Here is a 17,905-nt window from a genome sequence, read left to right as displayed (position 1 = left end):
ATGACACAAGGTCATGTCAGATGTTGGTAACAATTGAATGTCTCAGGGCAGAAACAACTTGATGAAAGAACAAAAACTGAATTGGAGAAATCAGGAACTGGAAAATGTGGAACTCTTTTTTTTAAAATAAAGTTGACACCTGTATTTAGTTTACATTATGGATTATTTTTATTATTACTATTATTAATATCCATAATAATCCAGTACTAAAGATAGCAGTTTATACAATACATTTAACAATAAGCATAATAAAAGGCCTATTGCTGCTACCTTATAAGGCTGTGTTCACACTGCCGGCCAGGCCGAGCCGAGCCTGGCCGGGCCGCCGCCCGCTTTGATATCAAACACATCGTTTTGAATTGCGGTGTTCACGCTGGCGACCGGGCCGCGCCGACACGGCGTGAGCCTCCCGCAGCCGAGCCGGCGACATCCCGAGTGTTTAATATTGCCGGCGCGAGCCGACCGCTGGTGCGAGCCTGTGGAGCAGCACTACAGCTTCTGCAGTACATGCATCACTCGTCTCCCTTCTGCTTTCATCACAAGTCTGACTGCACACGTCTTTTATTTTGAGAAGTTACCTCACATTTCACAATCAGTGAGGAAAAATTACGTTTATTATAATGATACATGCGAAATTACTTTTATTTCATTTATTTAATCTACCGTATTTACATGCATTTACAACAATAGCTTGTCAGCGATCGCGGCATTGCCGCCACTCAATAGATCGCATTTACTTGTAAACGGAGACAGATATGAGTGCCACTGGGGGACAGAAATGTTTCCCTACCAGATGACAATGCATTGTAAAGTCATGCTGTGGCACGTTACTATAATCTGTTGTCTGTGACATCTTTTTGCGATGTTCTTACTTTAATGAATGCAGAATAACATATACATGACATTAACTTGTGTCCATCAATTTGGTATCAGAAATTCGGATAGTATGACAGTAATGATGCAGTTTCCACATATTTTAATTCCAAGAGCAATGCAGAGTTCGTTGTCATCAGAAATGGAACCAGCAAGTCAATCTCAACCACCTCCAGAATTTTCGTCTAACGACCACTCTAGTCCACAAGGTGAACGAGATCAGTCTGATATATTATCATTAGTGGCAGTTGATGAAACGTCGCCACTGGCAAGCACAGTATCACAAAGGGAAAAAAAATCACAAAGGAAAAAAAAAAAGAAGTGGGCCAAATATTGAAGAAGAATATTTAAAGCTCAAAAAGGACAAATTAGCTGTGATGAAGGCACATCAAGACATGACCGAAAACGATGATACATACCACTTCCTGATGAGTCTCAGGAGTGCAATAAACTACCCTCCAGTTCAGCGGCAAATGTTTGTGAAACTTAAAATACGAGAGCTTGTTTATAATGAATTGGAGGCAGTGAGTGCAGTGCCAGGTTTTTCAAAACAATGACTGCACTAATTCAACTTACTTCTTCATTACAGACAACTTTGCTTTTTGTGTTATATTAATGTGAAACTGTATTCTGTTTTGTAATTGTTGCCTGAAATGTTCTTTGATAGTGATACATGTTATTACTCAATCTGTAAATAAAAGTTTTTCAGGAACGTTCTTTATTATTGTAATTAAAAACCCTTACTAAATGCCAGTCGATATTCTTAGGGAGAGTCAATGTCCACCCTATTACAATGTGCTCAAAATTCGACGAGTCACCATAATGTGAAAACATAACTAAGATAACAATGAAATCATTGTTACATAAGACGGTTCTAATTGAATAATGGTGAAAAACTTCTGGCTGCACCTGTGTTATCTTCGACCTTCAGCTGCTAATGAATTAAGATCCCTTTGCCGCTGGGGACAAGATCACCAAGGGGAAAAAATACACAGAAGCAAACAGTGACACACACATCTCATCCTTTACACTGCTTTGAACTAGACGAGAATCCAACACCAGTCGACAATAATTCATTTACCTGTCCTGCTGTGCTTGAGGTTATGTTGAATCCACGCATTTTCTTTCAGTTACAGTTGTTAAATCGAAATGGCAGCACCTTACAGAAAATGATAACTTCTGCTTTTTATTATATGCAACTAGAAAGAAATCATGTACAATGTTGCAAGCTTTTATTACAATGCATCAGGAGCAAGATCTCATCTTAGATTAATATACTCTTATCTTTTAGTTCGAAATATGAAATGTACATTATACTAATTGTAGGATGTTGGTGACAAATAATTGTTTGTCTTTTGTGATTCAACGTGTGGCCAATTATAAAAGCAGTAGCCGAGGGAAAAATTCTTATACATTTGGATTTATCTAGACAATGAGACCATTAAAATAATACGAGGGACCGACACTAGGTCTGCGCTGATCACTAATAATTAGTTTTTTTCTGTCCTGCTTTATATGACTACACTAAACCAAGCTGTAACCGCGCGAACTCCGTGGCTTGCGGACTCAGCACTGATGCCACTGAATAGCTCGCATTACGTGTGACCAGAGACAGATATCAGTGTCATTATCATTTCAAAAACTTTTTGGAACTTTTAGCTACATTTAATTCCCAACAATGTATGGTCTAAAACACATCTAACAGTAGGCTACCCGCTACATAACTTTTTCGCTACAAGAGTTCTAAATCAAGTGCACAACGTTGACAAATAGCATCATTTCACAATGACTGTTAAGAAATATGGAAAGATAAATGATTCAATACGAAGCTAAGATGTTACACTACCACGTGTACAAAAATCAGATTTTTTAGCCGCATACTTTCTTCAAAATCGGTTGGGAAGCGTTACGAAACTAAGAAATCACGCGAAATGAAAAGTAGACTTTTTCTTTTTTCACGACGTAAGTAACGCTTTTAAGGAAAAAATAAGTTCATATAACGAAGTGCCGAAGTCTTATATACTGCTAAGAATTTTTAAAACATGAAAATCGGAGAAGTGGATTTTCCCCCATTTCGCCATCCCGGCTCGGCGCGGCGCGCAGTGTGAATGCACTACACGTTGGCCTGAGCTGGCTAGGCACGAGCCGAGCCAGTACGCGTCATCCCGGCCCGGCCCGGCCGGCAGTGTGAACGCAGCCTTAGTCTAGAGTTTTGCCTGCAGCGAGTGGGAAAATCTTCAGCACCTAGAGTCATATGTACATTTTCTGCAAATATTATCACTAAATTATGCTATTTATGTTATCCTAGAATGAATAGCTTATCTTAGAGTGAATAACTGTTCGGTTAGTATGTGGTTTTATAACTCTTGGACCATTATAACTGCATAGAGTTGAGTATACATACTCTTATTTGCATATGACTTCTGTAAGTCACCTTCGATCTTATATCATAATGAAATCTGCAGTTATTCCTGTGTCTCTGCAAATCCCTGACTCATCACAATTTTGTGCAGATTAAACATACGATACTGTTGCTAGTAAGTAATACATTTGTGTTACAGTGAGTTAAAATTATGTTTGTTGCTAGTGTTGAAGCAGCATACATGATACACACAACACTTCACCAATCTCTCAGTGTGCTACATTTTTATGAATCTGTTTGCAGTCAGTGTCCATTACATGTGGCACCGCAACACGCTTGTCACCTCTGGTACCTTCTTGGTACAGTCGCTCTATTTAGACTCCCACCTTTGCCAACATTGGCATTCACACTGTCACTCACCCCTTCTCTTCTACTACCTTGTCTCATAAAAGAGTGGGCCATTCTGACATGTTGGAAGCTGCCCTGAATTTTTTTACACTGCAAGAGTACATGTAAATAAATGCAGTATCAGTACCTTTGCTGATGAAACTGACTAGAAGTATTTTAAAAATTGGTTATAAAGTTAATCAGTTTCACTGCACAGAGAACAGCTCTTAACAGCAATTTCTACAACTCTGCCTGCCTAGCATGCAAATCAGCAGAAGCATCCGCGACAAGGGTAGTGTCAAATGTCGTGGGAATTTCGAGCATCTAAACTGTATTGAAAATATCACTTATTAATTTTCTTTATTCTCTTGTCCGCCCCTGGTAGCTGAGTGGTCAGCCGACAGAATATCATGACTAATGGCCCTTCGATTCCCGCTCAGGGACTGGATGTTGTGTTGTCCTTATCATCATCATCATTTCATCCCCATCGACATGCTAGTCGCCGAAGTGGTGTCAACTAGAAAGACTTGCACCAGGCAACGGTCAACCCGACAGGAGACCCTAGCCACACGTCATTTCTATTTTATTCTCTTTGGTTATTGAAAGCTAAATTGTTTCAGATTAAATGCAGGGTGTACATAAAGTCCAAGAAGACTTTCAATTATTTATTGCACAAGAACCAAACATTATGCAGATACCATACATATGTCATTTTGAAGAAAAAACCCAAAAAAATTTTTCATATATACTGCCAAAGCGTAGTTTGGTAATTTGCTGATAGTCCATGCTGGTCGCAAATGTGGCAAATTCAGGTGCGAAGCGAGCTTTCTGTGTGTTGGTTCACCCCGACCACCAGACCTCACACCGTGTGACTTTTTTCTGTGGGGACACATTAAAGATCTGGTGTATGCACTGCCTCTACCAGGTGATGTAGCAGAGCTCTGGCAGAGAATATGGCACCCGACTGCCACAGTCGACGATGCCATGCTGAGATGGGAACGGCAAGAATTCGATTACCGTATTGACATCTGTTGGCTCACTCGTGGTTCGAATATCGAATGTTTGTAAAAAAACTTTCAGAGTTTCTATTCAAATTGCAATATGTATGGCATCTGTACAGTGTTTAGTTCTTGTGCAATAAATAATTGATAGAGTTCCCGGACTTTATATACACCGTGTATAATTCTTTCAAAGGTGACTTCCAGTAAACAATAATTACAACAAGTTTTCACTTCACGTTTCAGATGCCTTCCATTACTTACATTGGGAATTTAATGTGTTGAAATGGAATCGTACATGCATGTACATCCCATAGCACACTTCTTGTGATGATTTTTATACATAACAAACACAAAGTCTTTATAAAAGGAAAATTCATTTGAGAAAAGTAATAAATTATGAGACAGAATTACAGACGAGTTCTACCTTCAGCAGCCAAAATGTGCAGAACTCCTGTTAGGCACATATAAAAGTGAAAGTGACACAGTATCTAGCTTTCAGAACTAACAGTTTCTTTTTCTGAGAGGAGAAAGAGATAAGGTGGAAGTTGTTAAAAAGAAAGAGTAAGTTAATCCGACCTGTTGTGGGGTCAGTGGGAGTCCCATGTGAAGGGTTTCTGTACACGGGGAAATGGAATGCGGGAAGAATGTTCAGAAAACAGCAGGAAAGAGATGGTTGTTAACTATATCATAAAGATTGTTGAAAAGCAGATATGAGTGTGAAGAAATGGGAAGAGATAGTTAAATAGAAAAAAAGCAGTAGCTGAATAGGAAAAGTTTTAGATAAATGCTGGAAAAGATTGTAAAACGTAGAAAGAAGATGGCTAATCAAAGAATTTGATTGATGAACAATGAAATGAAACAGTTGAACACTAAAAATGAAGAAAAATTGCAGGATAAAGAAAAAGTATCTTAAAGTAGAAAAAAAAGGTAGCCAAACAAAGAACATAATCCGCAAACATAGGGAGGGCTTTGCTACACAGATTTTTTTTTTAAAAAAAAAAAAAAACCATTGCTCAGCATGGGAAAATGTCTGCGAACACTTAAAAAGAAGTCAATGACTGTGTAAAAAGGATCACCAAAAACTGAAAGAAAGGGAAGAGTTCATTGGCTGCTGTAAGTATGTGCAGAAAAATTTGTGCACGAGGTAGTCATCAAATGTACTTTTAGTATTGCTAAAAATCAAGTCAGACTGCAGGGAAGTAGATCACTAAGTACTACACAAAAAGTGCACTACATAAAGGAGAAAAGATTGCCAAAGAAAGAAATATTATCGTCCTCACAACAGGAGGGTCTTTCTCTTCCCAGGCACTGGTAACCTCTTCAGTTAGTGCACTAAAACACTAATCACATCACATCGTGGGGTCTGAGTGACCTGGCCTTCCATTTTAACCCCTCATCCCCACCCCACCACAGGAAAGGAACTATTAATTCCAGCAACTAGATGGTGTGCTACTGTACACATTGTTAATGGTAACGGTGCCTGTGGCAACCGACTGATGCTATCTTCCCCTCACCATTCCGTTCCCTCGGAGGTCGTAACGAGGTGGCGAGGCACGGGTCCTGTCGTTCCCAATATCCGCTGCACGAATCGTCAACTTATTGTTGACAAGCTGTAAGTAATGGCCAGCAATTCTGTCTCGTAATTTAAAAGCAAAGTCCACACATATAGTAAATGGACAGTAATTCCGTACTTAACGTGCTTGATTGCGTTAGTAATTTCCTCTAAAATTCTTCCCGTTGTTCCCCAGGTGGAGAAGTACGATACGGAGTGGAGGCTACTACCGTACCCGTGCCAGGAACACAAGCTGGAAGGGCAGGCGACGACATTCCAGCTGGAGTCGCTGCAGCCAGAAACGCACTACAAGGTGGAGGTGCGCGCCACCAACGCCATTGGCAACAGTGTTCCCGGTCAGATAATCGTCAGGACGGTCAAGGGTGAGTGCACTGACGGCAGCTGGGCTGTGCTTCCAGATCCTTTCCTAAGTCTGTGTGACGTGTCGTTTAACACTTGGAGGCCCCGACTGTCAGAGGTTTGTGTGTTGTAGGAAAGATGGATTCTCGAATGCTATTCAAATTTGGGTCTTGCAAACAGTAGTTCTGTGTTTGTTGTAAAACTTGAGCCTTAAGATCAGACTTGTAGCTTAATTAGCACTTTTGTAGGTTGACACACAGTCTACAACTACTCTGCAAACCACCATGAGGTGCAGGGCAGAGGGTACGTCCCATTGTACAAATTATTATGATATCTTCCTGTTCCATTTTTGTGTGTGGGGGGGGGGGAGGGGGGGGCAGCTGGGAAGAATGAGTGTTTGAATGCCTCTGTGTGTGCAGTAATTATTTTGATCCTTTCCTCACCATTCCTCTTTGAGCGATAGGTAGGGGGTTTTAGTATAACCCTAGCCTAAACATTTTAAACCGGTTCTTGAAACTTTGTTAATAGACTTTATCGGGATAGTTTGCATCTATCTTAAAGAGTCTTCCAGTTCAGTTCCATCAGTATCTCTGTGACTCTCTCCTATGAATTGTACAAACCTGTGACCATTCGTGCAGTCCTTCTCTGTATACCTTCAGTATCCCCTGTTAATCCTATCGGGGTGGGGCCCACACACTTGACCTATATTCTAGCATGGGTCGCACGAGTGGTTTGTAAGCAATCTGTTTAGTAAACGGATTTTACTTCTCCAGTATTCTACCAATAAACCGAAGCCTACCACGTGCTTTATCCACGACTGAACCTATGTGATCATTCCATTTCATATCCCTACAAAGTGTTACACCAAGATTTGGCCACTTCCAACTGTAACTCATTGATATTATAGACATAGGATACTGCATTGTTTCATTTTGTGAAGTGCACAATTCTACATTTATGAATATTTAGAACAAGTTGCCTTTCTATGCACCATGTTAAAATGTTATCAAGATCTGAGTGAATATTTATGCAGCTTCTCTTAGATAGTACTTCATTATAGATAACTGCACCATCTGCAAAAATCCAGATTTTACTATTAATATTATCAGCTAGGTCATTAATATACAACATGAACAGCACTTTCTTGGGGCACACCTGAAGTTACTTCTACCTCTGACGATGACTGTCCATCCAAGAAAACGTGCTGTGTCCTTCCTACCAAAAAGTCCTCAGTCCAGTCACAAATTTCTCTTGATATCCTTTATGATTGTAATTTTGACAATAAATGTAGGTGTGGTACTGAGTCAAATGCTTTTCGGAAATTGAGAAACATTGCATCTACCTGGTTACTTTGATCCAAAGCTTTTGGCATGTCATGTGAGAAAAGTGCGGTGGGGTTTCATATGATTGATGTTTTCGAAAACCGTGCTGGTTGCCATTGAGAAGGTTACAATGTTCAAAATACCTCATCATGTTTGAGCTCAGAATATGTTCTAAGATTCTACGACAAACTGATGTCAAGGACATTGGACAGTGGTTTTGTGAATAATTTCTACTACCCTTCTTGTAGATGGGAGTGCCCTGTGCCTTTTCCCAAGAACTGTGCACAGTTTTTCATTTGAGGAATCCTGACAAATTGTAGTGAGAAGAGGAGCTATCTCAGCCACAAATTCAATATAGAATCTGACAGGGATTCCATCGGGGCTTGGAGCTTTGTTCAGTTTTAATGATTTCAGCTGTTTCTCAGCATCACTGACACTAGTATTTACTTCATTCATCTTTTCAGTGGTACAAGGTTTAAATTGGGCAGTTCTTCTAGATTTTCATTTTTAAAGGAATATTTGAAAACAGAGTTAAGCATTTCAGCTTTCGTTTTGTTACTCTCATTTTCAGTTCCTGTCTCATTTGCTAGGCACTGGATGCTAACTTTGGTGCCACTAACAGTATTTATATACAACGAGAATTTCTTTGGATTTTGTGAAATGTCATTTGACAATATTCTGCTACGGTATTCATTGAAGGCATCACACATTACTCTCTTGACAGCCAAATGCGTTTCATTCAGCATCTCTCTATCTATACCCGTATGCTTGGTTTTACACCTATTATGCAGTAATCTCTGTTTCTTTAGAAGTTTGTTTACAGTGACTGTATACCATGCAGGTTCCCTCCCATTATGAACTGTTCTACTATGTACATATCTATCCAGTGCGTGATCATCTATTCTTTTAAACTTGAGCCAGAGTTACTATACATGCCCCTGACCTGTGCTGAAAGTTTCAGTTTCTTCATAGAGATATGACACTACTGATTGTTTATCTAGGTTACTGAACATATATATCTTTCTGTTTGTTTTAGTTGGCCTTTGTACTTTGGTAATCATTATTTCCCAACTGTATCGTAATCACTGATACCGGTTTGGATGTGGACATCTTCAAAGATGTCGCATCTATTTGTTGCCATTAGGTCCAATATATTTCCTTCATGAGTGGGGTTCCTAACTATCTGTTCTAGGTAGTTTTCAGAGAAGGCATTTAGTAAAGTCTTTGTCACACCCACCACTAACAAATTTGTAATTTTCCCAATTAATTGTAGGGTGATTAAAGTCTCCACTGATAATTACATGTGATTGGGGAACTTACATACAAGTAAACTGAGATTTTTTCTTGAGGTTTCTGGTTACATCAGAAGATGAGTCTGGTGGGTGATGGAAGGATCCAGTTATCATTTTATGTCCACCTCTGATACTAAGTCGTGACCAAACAATCTCACATGCAGCTTCAATGTCTATCTTGGTGGATTTGAGTTTTTTGTCTACTGTGACAAATACACTACTTCCATTTCCTATTTGCCTATTCTTTTGATATACATTTAAATTTTCTCCAAAAATCTCACTGCTATCAATTTCCGGTTTCAACCAGCTTTCTGCACCTAGTATTATGTGAGCTTCACTGCTTTTCATGAGTGCTTCAAACTCTGGGACTTTGTTACAAGTGCTTCGGCAGTTTATCATTAGGATTTTAATACTCTCACGTGTGGGAGGCATTTCTTTCGATCTTACACTGTGGTTGCCATTATCTGGACTTGCGTGGAGAGTCTCCTTGTGTTCAACCCACACACAGTGAGCTACCTGATTAGCACCCTCTGATGTGATGTGGAGTGCACACCAGTCAGCATTACTTTGGGGAGCACTTCGTCATTTTCCTTTCTTATCCTATACTCTGTTCAAAATTACTTTGGTATGTGCACCTCATGGTTGGAACAGAATTTCCACATCTCTCAGTGGATGCACACATAATCTTCCATTTCGTTCGACTCACACAAACTCACAGATTTTTTTATGTACATAGATGAAACTGGTATCAGTGTGTTCTTCAAGTCTTGCACTCTGTGTTTATTTTAGTATCCACATCAACAAATTTTAAAGATAATTTATGGAAATTTTATGATAATGCATTTCCTGATGATGCTAGGAAAATGTTGACAAACAAGAAACTGTTTCTTGTTGGAGTTAGGTGCAAATATGAGTGTGGAATCTTAACAATAAATCGTATTTTCATGTGCTCCAAGCTTTAACTCTGATGGAGATTACAAACACAAGACACTTAAGAGTTAAATGCGTCACATAATGTTCTGTTCGATGGTACGTCCATCGCAAAGTGGTCACTTGTCAGGTTTTGTTCGAGGAGTAGGATACTGGGTTTATGATCTGTTACCGTGCTTTATGATCAGCTGTGTATTTTTGTCTACTCTTCCTGTCAACACATTATAACCAGAGAAATGTTCATAGTGAGGGCCCAGGTTGTGCAGAACAATAAGTAGCAATGTTTATCTGGTGTGAAAAAGACTGCTTCGTTAGACGTGAACAGGAATTTGTTGTATAAAGGATGTTTCTTTATCCTCGATAAACATGGATGTGAGGTATCACATCATCAACAAATGAATTTATTTTGATAGTCCTCTTATTGATAAAGTGTTTTTCACAATTTTGATGTTTTTATAGCTTCCTATTTATTTTCAAAGATTTCCTTCTTCACAACAGTATTTTTGTTTGTATTCAGAGCTACAGCAGGTTTTTTGTTCAAGTAATTTTGAACAGAGTATTGCCGATGTCTGTTGTTGCAGCAACATACCTAAATAGATTGTTAAATGGCTCATACTTGTCATTTGTTAATATATATTTTTGCTTCACATATTTTTAATTATGTCACTTTACCATCTCCGTACTCATGACAAGCGTACCCGGTATGTATTGCAAAACAAATTTTTCATCTGTATACAGCTTATGTACCAGTCTGCTGCTGAAGGACTTAACTGTAACTGTGAATAGTTATCCCCACTGCTATCCATTGTTTATATTGTTAAAATATTTTTTATTTACATTATCACAAATCATTTTTTTGGCGGCAATCTTCCTGTGATCTTGAATGTCTATCATACAGTTAAAAATGTTAAATGTAGTAAAACAGTTGCTACAGTTGTACAAGTAATGCCAGTTTCTACATTCACAACACAGATACAGAATAAATTTGTAAACCAGTGAGAATTGAGGTTACGTTACAGCACAGAAATTGTCTCGCTTACTGATGGTGTTATCTGAGGGACACGTGATCATTAAGTCTCACTGGCCCCTCAGATGGATTCTCAGAAGAAAATAAAATTACAACCCAGTTGGGCAGTAGAGACAGTAACTCCTTTCCCAAAGGTTTTTCACTTGCTCACTGGTTTTTTGTAACAAGTTTCAGTAAACATTTAACTGCTGTTGGGCACCCCATTTTGAAAGTTGCATATTTATGTTGACGATTACTAATTCCGACCAGTATTTGATCAGCTTCAGATCTATATAGTTGCTTTGGACCTCATATGTATGCAGAACTACAAATTACAATGTCACACATAAAATTTCCCATCTGTGCTGCATCCTTATATCCAGTGTACTGTATCATTATAAGCCTGCCAGTAGGTTTCAGAATCACACAAAGTTTTTATGATGAGTGGAAGGAAGGGGTCAGGGTGGGGGAATCGTTGTTGTGGTTTTCAATCAGAAGACAGGTTTGATGCAGCTCTCCACACCAGTCTATCCTTTGCAAGCCCCTTTGTTTCTGCGTAACTACTGTGACCTACATCCTTGTAACCTGTTTACTGTAGTCAAGCCTTGGTCTCCCTCGACAATTCTTACTCCCCCAGTCTTCTGCCCACTTCATTACCAGATTCATAATTCATTTATGCTTTAAGATGTTTCCTATCAGCCTTTAAATTTCTTTTTTCTCCAGTTTAGTTCAGTATACACTTGTGCAGTGATGGTCTGGCTTGGCTGCCAGCTTTGCTTCCAAAACTTAACAAAGTTTCTTTATTTTTCCTTAAGTCTCTCCCTCCTCGAATGCCTGTCCCATATGTGCGAACGTTTTATCGCAGGTTTACCATTTTCTAGCTTACATATAACTTCTTATTTCTTCTTTATCACTTCAATAGTATGTTTGCATTTATCTGTCACCTTTGTAGCGCTTGCAAACTGTCCGTAACTTCAGTAACAACAAGAGATGTTATAAAGGTTAACTCCGTCAACAGTCTGTTTTAGAAGCTGTTAAGAGATCTGTTGGTGGTAAGAAAAGTATGACTGAAAATGCCTTCTGCCAGTTGGATTATCAAAACAGAGCAAACACTGAGAAGGAAATCATCCCAGAAGAAAACCAAAATTTTTTCTTGTAGTATTGGCTTTAAATGAGTTGGAAATTATCGATGTTTAGCTCCTAGGGGAAGGGATAGGCAAACAGGTAGATAGTAAATTGACTGCAGATGTTACATGATAGTATCATCATAAGATTGTAAGATGAGAAAGGAAACAATTGAAAAATATTTCTGCTATGTCCGACGGTGGTATTTTGGGCCTGCAGCATCTTCCAGCAGTAAAACACGAGTCACGGCATAATAGTGTATTTTAAACAAAAAGTTTGTTCTTATAACAACATGATACTTAACGCTTCACTCATTTATTTATTTATTTTTAAAATTACCTAACCAAGACCTAGGTAATACACAAACTGATTAATCTACACACGGATAATCAGAAGCTTGCTATAGGAAATAAATGCTCTGTACTGATACTCTTGTCTCAGTTAGGTTATATTTGTTATGAAACTATAGGACAGAATTAGTGGCCTGTGCTTCCTTCAGGAGGTGAAATACCAGAACTACTGACAGGCACATGTCAAGATACACATGACATTTTCCTATCTTTCGAGTCTTGTTGCAAAGATTAGGGAGACAGAGATGGAGGTTGTGTTTATTCCTGCATGTCAGAAATTTAAAATGGTGTGTATTAGCAAGTAGCATAACATGTAAGATGAGTGGGATGCTGTTTGGCAATACTCATAAATTTAAATTTGTGACATGCTGGTATTAATGGTGAAGATACAGATAGTCGCAGGTAGGATTGAAATCATTTAAATAAAGTATAAAGTTATTCATAAGTTCCACTGGTATTTCACAGTATGACTACTCAACACCTACAAGATGTTCAGGAAAGTGACACAGAGTGGTAGGTAGAGAATCTCTCCAAATTTCAATTTGTAATACACACCGAGGCATAGGTGGGGGGAAAGCATGGTGCATTTTGCATCCTTGAATTCACTAGATATGAGCCAGTTGTGACAGTTCTTTGATGCTTTTGTACCAAATATCAGGTAAAATCTCCAACAGACAAAAGAATCCTGTGGTGGCACCACACGTTATGGGGAACTGGCTGCTTATGTTGTCTTAAGAAGACGGGCCAGTCGGCACTGTCAGCAGAGAAGGTGGAACATGTGCAGGAATCATTCTTTGGGAACACCAAGAAATCGACAATGTGTGTGAGCAGAGGGCTGCAGCTACCGCACTCAACTGCCTGGGGGCATTCTGTGCAAATTTCTGCATGTAAAACGAACTGGCTGCACTTTTTACATGCTACTCGGGACAGTGAGCTTCGTTCTGATTTTCACGAATTTAATGTTAGATACATATATTATACACAAATTTGCACATACATTTCCTCAGCTTTCTAATGCTGTTTGCAGTGTTTTTGTGACTTATATTGTTTGATCACAGATAATGATTTTGTCCATGTAAAGGCTTTTTTGTGTTGTTACGTTGTCATAAAAAATAAACAGTTAAAACTAATTACACTCAGACAGCCCTAATTATATATACTTGGTAATTCTGCGCCTCCTATAGCTTGTTTTTCATATCTTAACAAGGCACGTTTTTTAAGTAAGTACTAAAATTAAAAATAAAACAAGTAGACTTTTCTTAGCAGTTTTATTTTTACATGAAAGCCTGTACTTTAATCTACTTCTCTACATAATTCTCAGCAATATTAAGGCACCTATCACATCATAGAACCAGCTTTTGAATATCATCCTTATAGAAATCTGCCACCTGATTAGACAATCTTCTCTCTCACTTTCTCATCACTTTCAGCATCAAATCATCAGTAATGTCTGAAGGTCGACCACTTCTTTCCTCATCATGCGCATTCGTATGGGCATCTTCAACAAGCTCTCATCCATTTCCGTACCACTCTACCTCTCATAATGTTTTCTCTACACACTTCACTGATGTGACAACAAATTTCAGCCAAAATTCACACCTGTAGCAGTAAGAAAACAAATTACAACGTTTATTTCACAGAGTGCAGGATTCTCAATCAGAGGAGGCATTTCAGTTACGATACTCACTGACATTTTTGGGAATTACGTAAAAAAGTAGATTAAGGTACAGGCTTTCATGTAAAAATGAAACTGATAAAAATCTACTAGTTTTATTTTTATTTCAAAGTGTTATTTACTTAAAAAATATGCCTTGTATTTATGAGAAAATTCAGATTTTTACATGTGGGATGTACGCCCCATCCTGCAATTCAAAATAGGTGATATTAAAAAAAAAAAAATGAAATTACAATGACAGTTCAGTAGTACTCACAGTAACCTTTCCATAGACACCACGTTTGTAAGATTCGCTTAAGGCATTATCGAAATATTAATTTTTGAAGATTGTTATGTAGAAAAAATATTTAACATTAAATAACATAAAAATTACACTTCATATTGGGGACTCATCTTCACTATGCACTTGCCTTAATTTTGTCTTTGTAACCATGTTACTGGCTTCTCTGTTACTAGGTGGGTTTAGTTTTTAATATACGAAGTGTGATCAGAAAAATAAAGTTAATTTTACTAGAAACAAAGTAAGAAGCTTACATGGAATTTGATTTCATCTGCTTCAAAGTAATACCCTTGGCTAGTAATGCACTTATCCCAATGTTGAATACATGACTGGAATCGTTTCTGGAAGGCTTTTTGTGGAAGGGTGTTCAGGTGGTCTGTTGTGGGCCTCTCAATATCAGAAATGGTGTCAAAACATTTTCCTTTGAGAAATTTTTTTGTTTTTTTGAAAGAGTCAGAAGTCGCATGGTGCTATGTCTGCTGAGTAAGGCAGATGTGGACAGATAGGAACAATTTAACCATCCAAAAATTGTTGAATCAAAAGTGTAGTGCTGCACAGGGCATTGTCATGATGAAGAAGGAAGACATTGTCACACTTTTCTGGTCTCTTTCTTTGTACATCGTTTTACAAAAATTGCAGAATGCCCTGGTAAAATTTGATGTTTGTAATTGATTAACTGGTCTTCCAGTGGGAACTCTGAATTTTTGCCCTACCCACACACTCAAGTTTCATCTCCGGTTACAATTTTGGACATGGAGTCCAGGCCTGAATAAAGATGCTCCTTTAACTCTGTGAAAGTGACACACAATTTTCCTTCTGTTCATTACTCAAAAGTCGTGGATCAAATTTTGCACTCACTAGTCTCATTTGCAGATTATAAGTTAAAATGCTTTGCACAGACTCATACAAAATGCTAAGTTCTTTGCTAGACTTTCAAATAGTTATTCACCTGTTTGAACAAACAATTTTTGTCACCTTTTGCTCGTTCTCTTCTGGTTTTGGGGTTAATGGATGTCCCGTACGTTGCTCTTCTCGTACTGACTCATTTCTGGTTTTATCGCTGATGTCACTTGTAAATGGTCTTCAGAGTTACAGTATTATGGACATACATCAATTTCAACATTTTATGAGTTTCTTTGGCACTTTTTGCGACTTGAAACAGAACTTAATGTAAATGCATCAGTAACAGAAAATTGAGTCCGCCTTGATGCAAAACGCCTTGTTATTAGTTTATTTCTTTATTCTCCCGAACAAATAAACGAATAACAAAGTTTTTTGCATCAAGGTGGACTCAATTTTCTGATATTACTGTTTTTCTGTGCAAACAGGGACCAAATGAAATAGTTCAAAGATAAAATCATTGTTAAAGCATTGTTTGAAATCCACGATGCACGACAGACACGGAAAACACGACCTCACTCTAATGTCTCTGGATGCTGACTGACAAGTCAGAACTTGTTCCATCTTGACACTGCCTGTCTTAGCAGATCAGGCTGTCAGATAAATTACATTACATGGTTCTAGCAACAGTAGTTGCTGATAAAAATTTCATTCACTCTATTTTTTGGTCATACCTCATATTTTGTCTTATTTTACACCTGTTCTGGCCAATGAAGTCAGCCATGGCAATTAGCCTTCCAAGTTTCACGCTATTGGTCAGGTTTTTCCAACTACAAGGCCAGAGCCGGTATCTATGTTTTGTTTGGCTTGTGGTCTAAAATTCTCATACTTCGGGCATCTATGTTTTGTTTGGCTTGTGGTCTAAAATTCTCATACTTCGGGCATCTGCCAATCACTGTGCTGGAAAGAGCAGTGTCATCTACTGATGTCAGCATGAGACTAATCAGCTGCTGGGCCCTGCCTGGCTTGCCTAATCAACTTCGTCAGCTATCAATACATGCACCCGACTCAGCCTCGCATCTTCCTAATGTCACAACAGGATGCACAGCTCCGTCTGTTTTGTAAAGGAGAGACAGTTCCCATAGTTCAGAGAAATTTGTGCTGGAAGGGAGTATCTAAATGACCGGTGTAGTGAAGCAGCCGTTGAAGTCATACGTGCTGTGGTGCACAGCATATTGGTTGGTGAAGTTTGTGGTTTGCCACAGTTTAGCAGTGGCCATTCATGTGAGTAGACTGTCTGTCGTGCCCATACAGAATGCTGTACAGTAATTGCAATATAATAATGTAGAACATTGCTGCTTTCACACATGGACCTGCCATTTATTATGTAAGAAATGAAGACAGGTCATGAACTTGGGCCAACCACAAGGGAATGAACTGTGGGATGCAGGGTTGGGAGTATGATTGGACTAGGGATGGACGAGAATATTTTGCAGGTTGAGTGGGCAGTGGAACACTACTTTGGGGGATGTGGGTTGGATTTTGGATAGGAGATCCTCATCTCAGGACACGACTAGAAGTAGTTGAAGTTATGGAGGATGTGGTTTAGCTTTTTGAGGGCAGGGTGATATTGAGTCATCAGCAGAGTGATGATTTGTGGCCGGTTAATAGGTTTGCTTGTACCAGAGGATCAGATGGTGTGGGAGATTTGTTTATGAATGAGCTGGGTAGGATATTTTGTCAGTAAAGACTCTGGTAAGGTTATCACTATATTTTGACAACTGCTGTTTTCCACTGTTGACGCGACGTTGTGTTGTGAGGCTGTAAGGAAGAAATTTTGTGACATGGAGCCTATAACAGCTGTCAAAGTAGAGTTATTGTTGGTGGTTTGTGCGCTCAATATGGGCAGACGTATTTATGGAGCCATCTGAGAGGTGGAGACTGACGTCTAGGAAGATGGCTCAAAAAGTTGAGAAGTATCAGGTGAAGGAGATTTGGAATAAGTGTTGAAGCTATGGAGGAAAGAGCAAATGTTGCCCTTCCTATGAGTCACATTGTGAAAATGTAATAAGTAAATGTGATCCAGGTTCAGCATTGCACCTGATAACCAAAAAGGCCGGTTCACTGTCGTACTATATCAGAGAAAAATTTCAGATAAAGTCAAACTTGCTTTTCAAAAAACAAAGCTGAAAACAAATTTCAGAACACAGGCAAACCAGTACAAATGTATCATTGCGTAGAACAATCCTGTAAGTTTACCTGTTCAGGTGTTTACAAGTTGAAATATGATAGCTGTCACAAAATGTACGTAGGAGGGACAGGAAGAACTTTTAAAACAATATTCAGGAAACAACTTAATATCACTGGCATCTTCATTTAGCTTACACCTGAAAGAACAAAAACACGCAGCCTGTAACATATTACAATGCTTGTCAATCCTACACACCACTGAAAAAGGTAGCTTGCTAAATATTTTGGAAGAAATAGAAATTTTCACATATCTGACAAAAAGTCTTGATGTTATTTTGAATTAACGGGTTGACCGAAAAA

General features: G+C 38.7%; 1 protein-coding gene across 5 annotated transcripts in view; it reads left to right on the top strand.

The window, feature by feature from the left end:
- The window catches only part of LOC124717390 (fasciclin-2), a 921,178-nt gene that overhangs the window by 827,901 nt on the left and 75,372 nt on the right, over nucleotides 1-17,905 (top strand). For all 5 annotated transcript variants that reach the window (XM_047244244.1, XM_047244243.1, XM_047244242.1 and 2 more), the window contains one exon: nucleotides 6,372-6,558. In XM_047244244.1, the coding sequence (XP_047100200.1) occupies nucleotides 6,372-6,558 (187 nt within the window). The remainder of the gene's footprint in view (nucleotides 1-6,371; nucleotides 6,559-17,905) is intronic.

This window comes from Schistocerca piceifrons, chromosome 9 (assembly GCF_021461385.2).
Source record: "Schistocerca piceifrons isolate TAMUIC-IGC-003096 chromosome 9, iqSchPice1.1, whole genome shotgun sequence".
NCBI classification, from domain to species: Eukaryota; Metazoa; Arthropoda; class Insecta; order Orthoptera; family Acrididae; genus Schistocerca; species Schistocerca piceifrons.
Note: the sequence above shows the minus strand (reverse complement) of the source record. Positions and strands in the feature narration are given on the sequence as shown.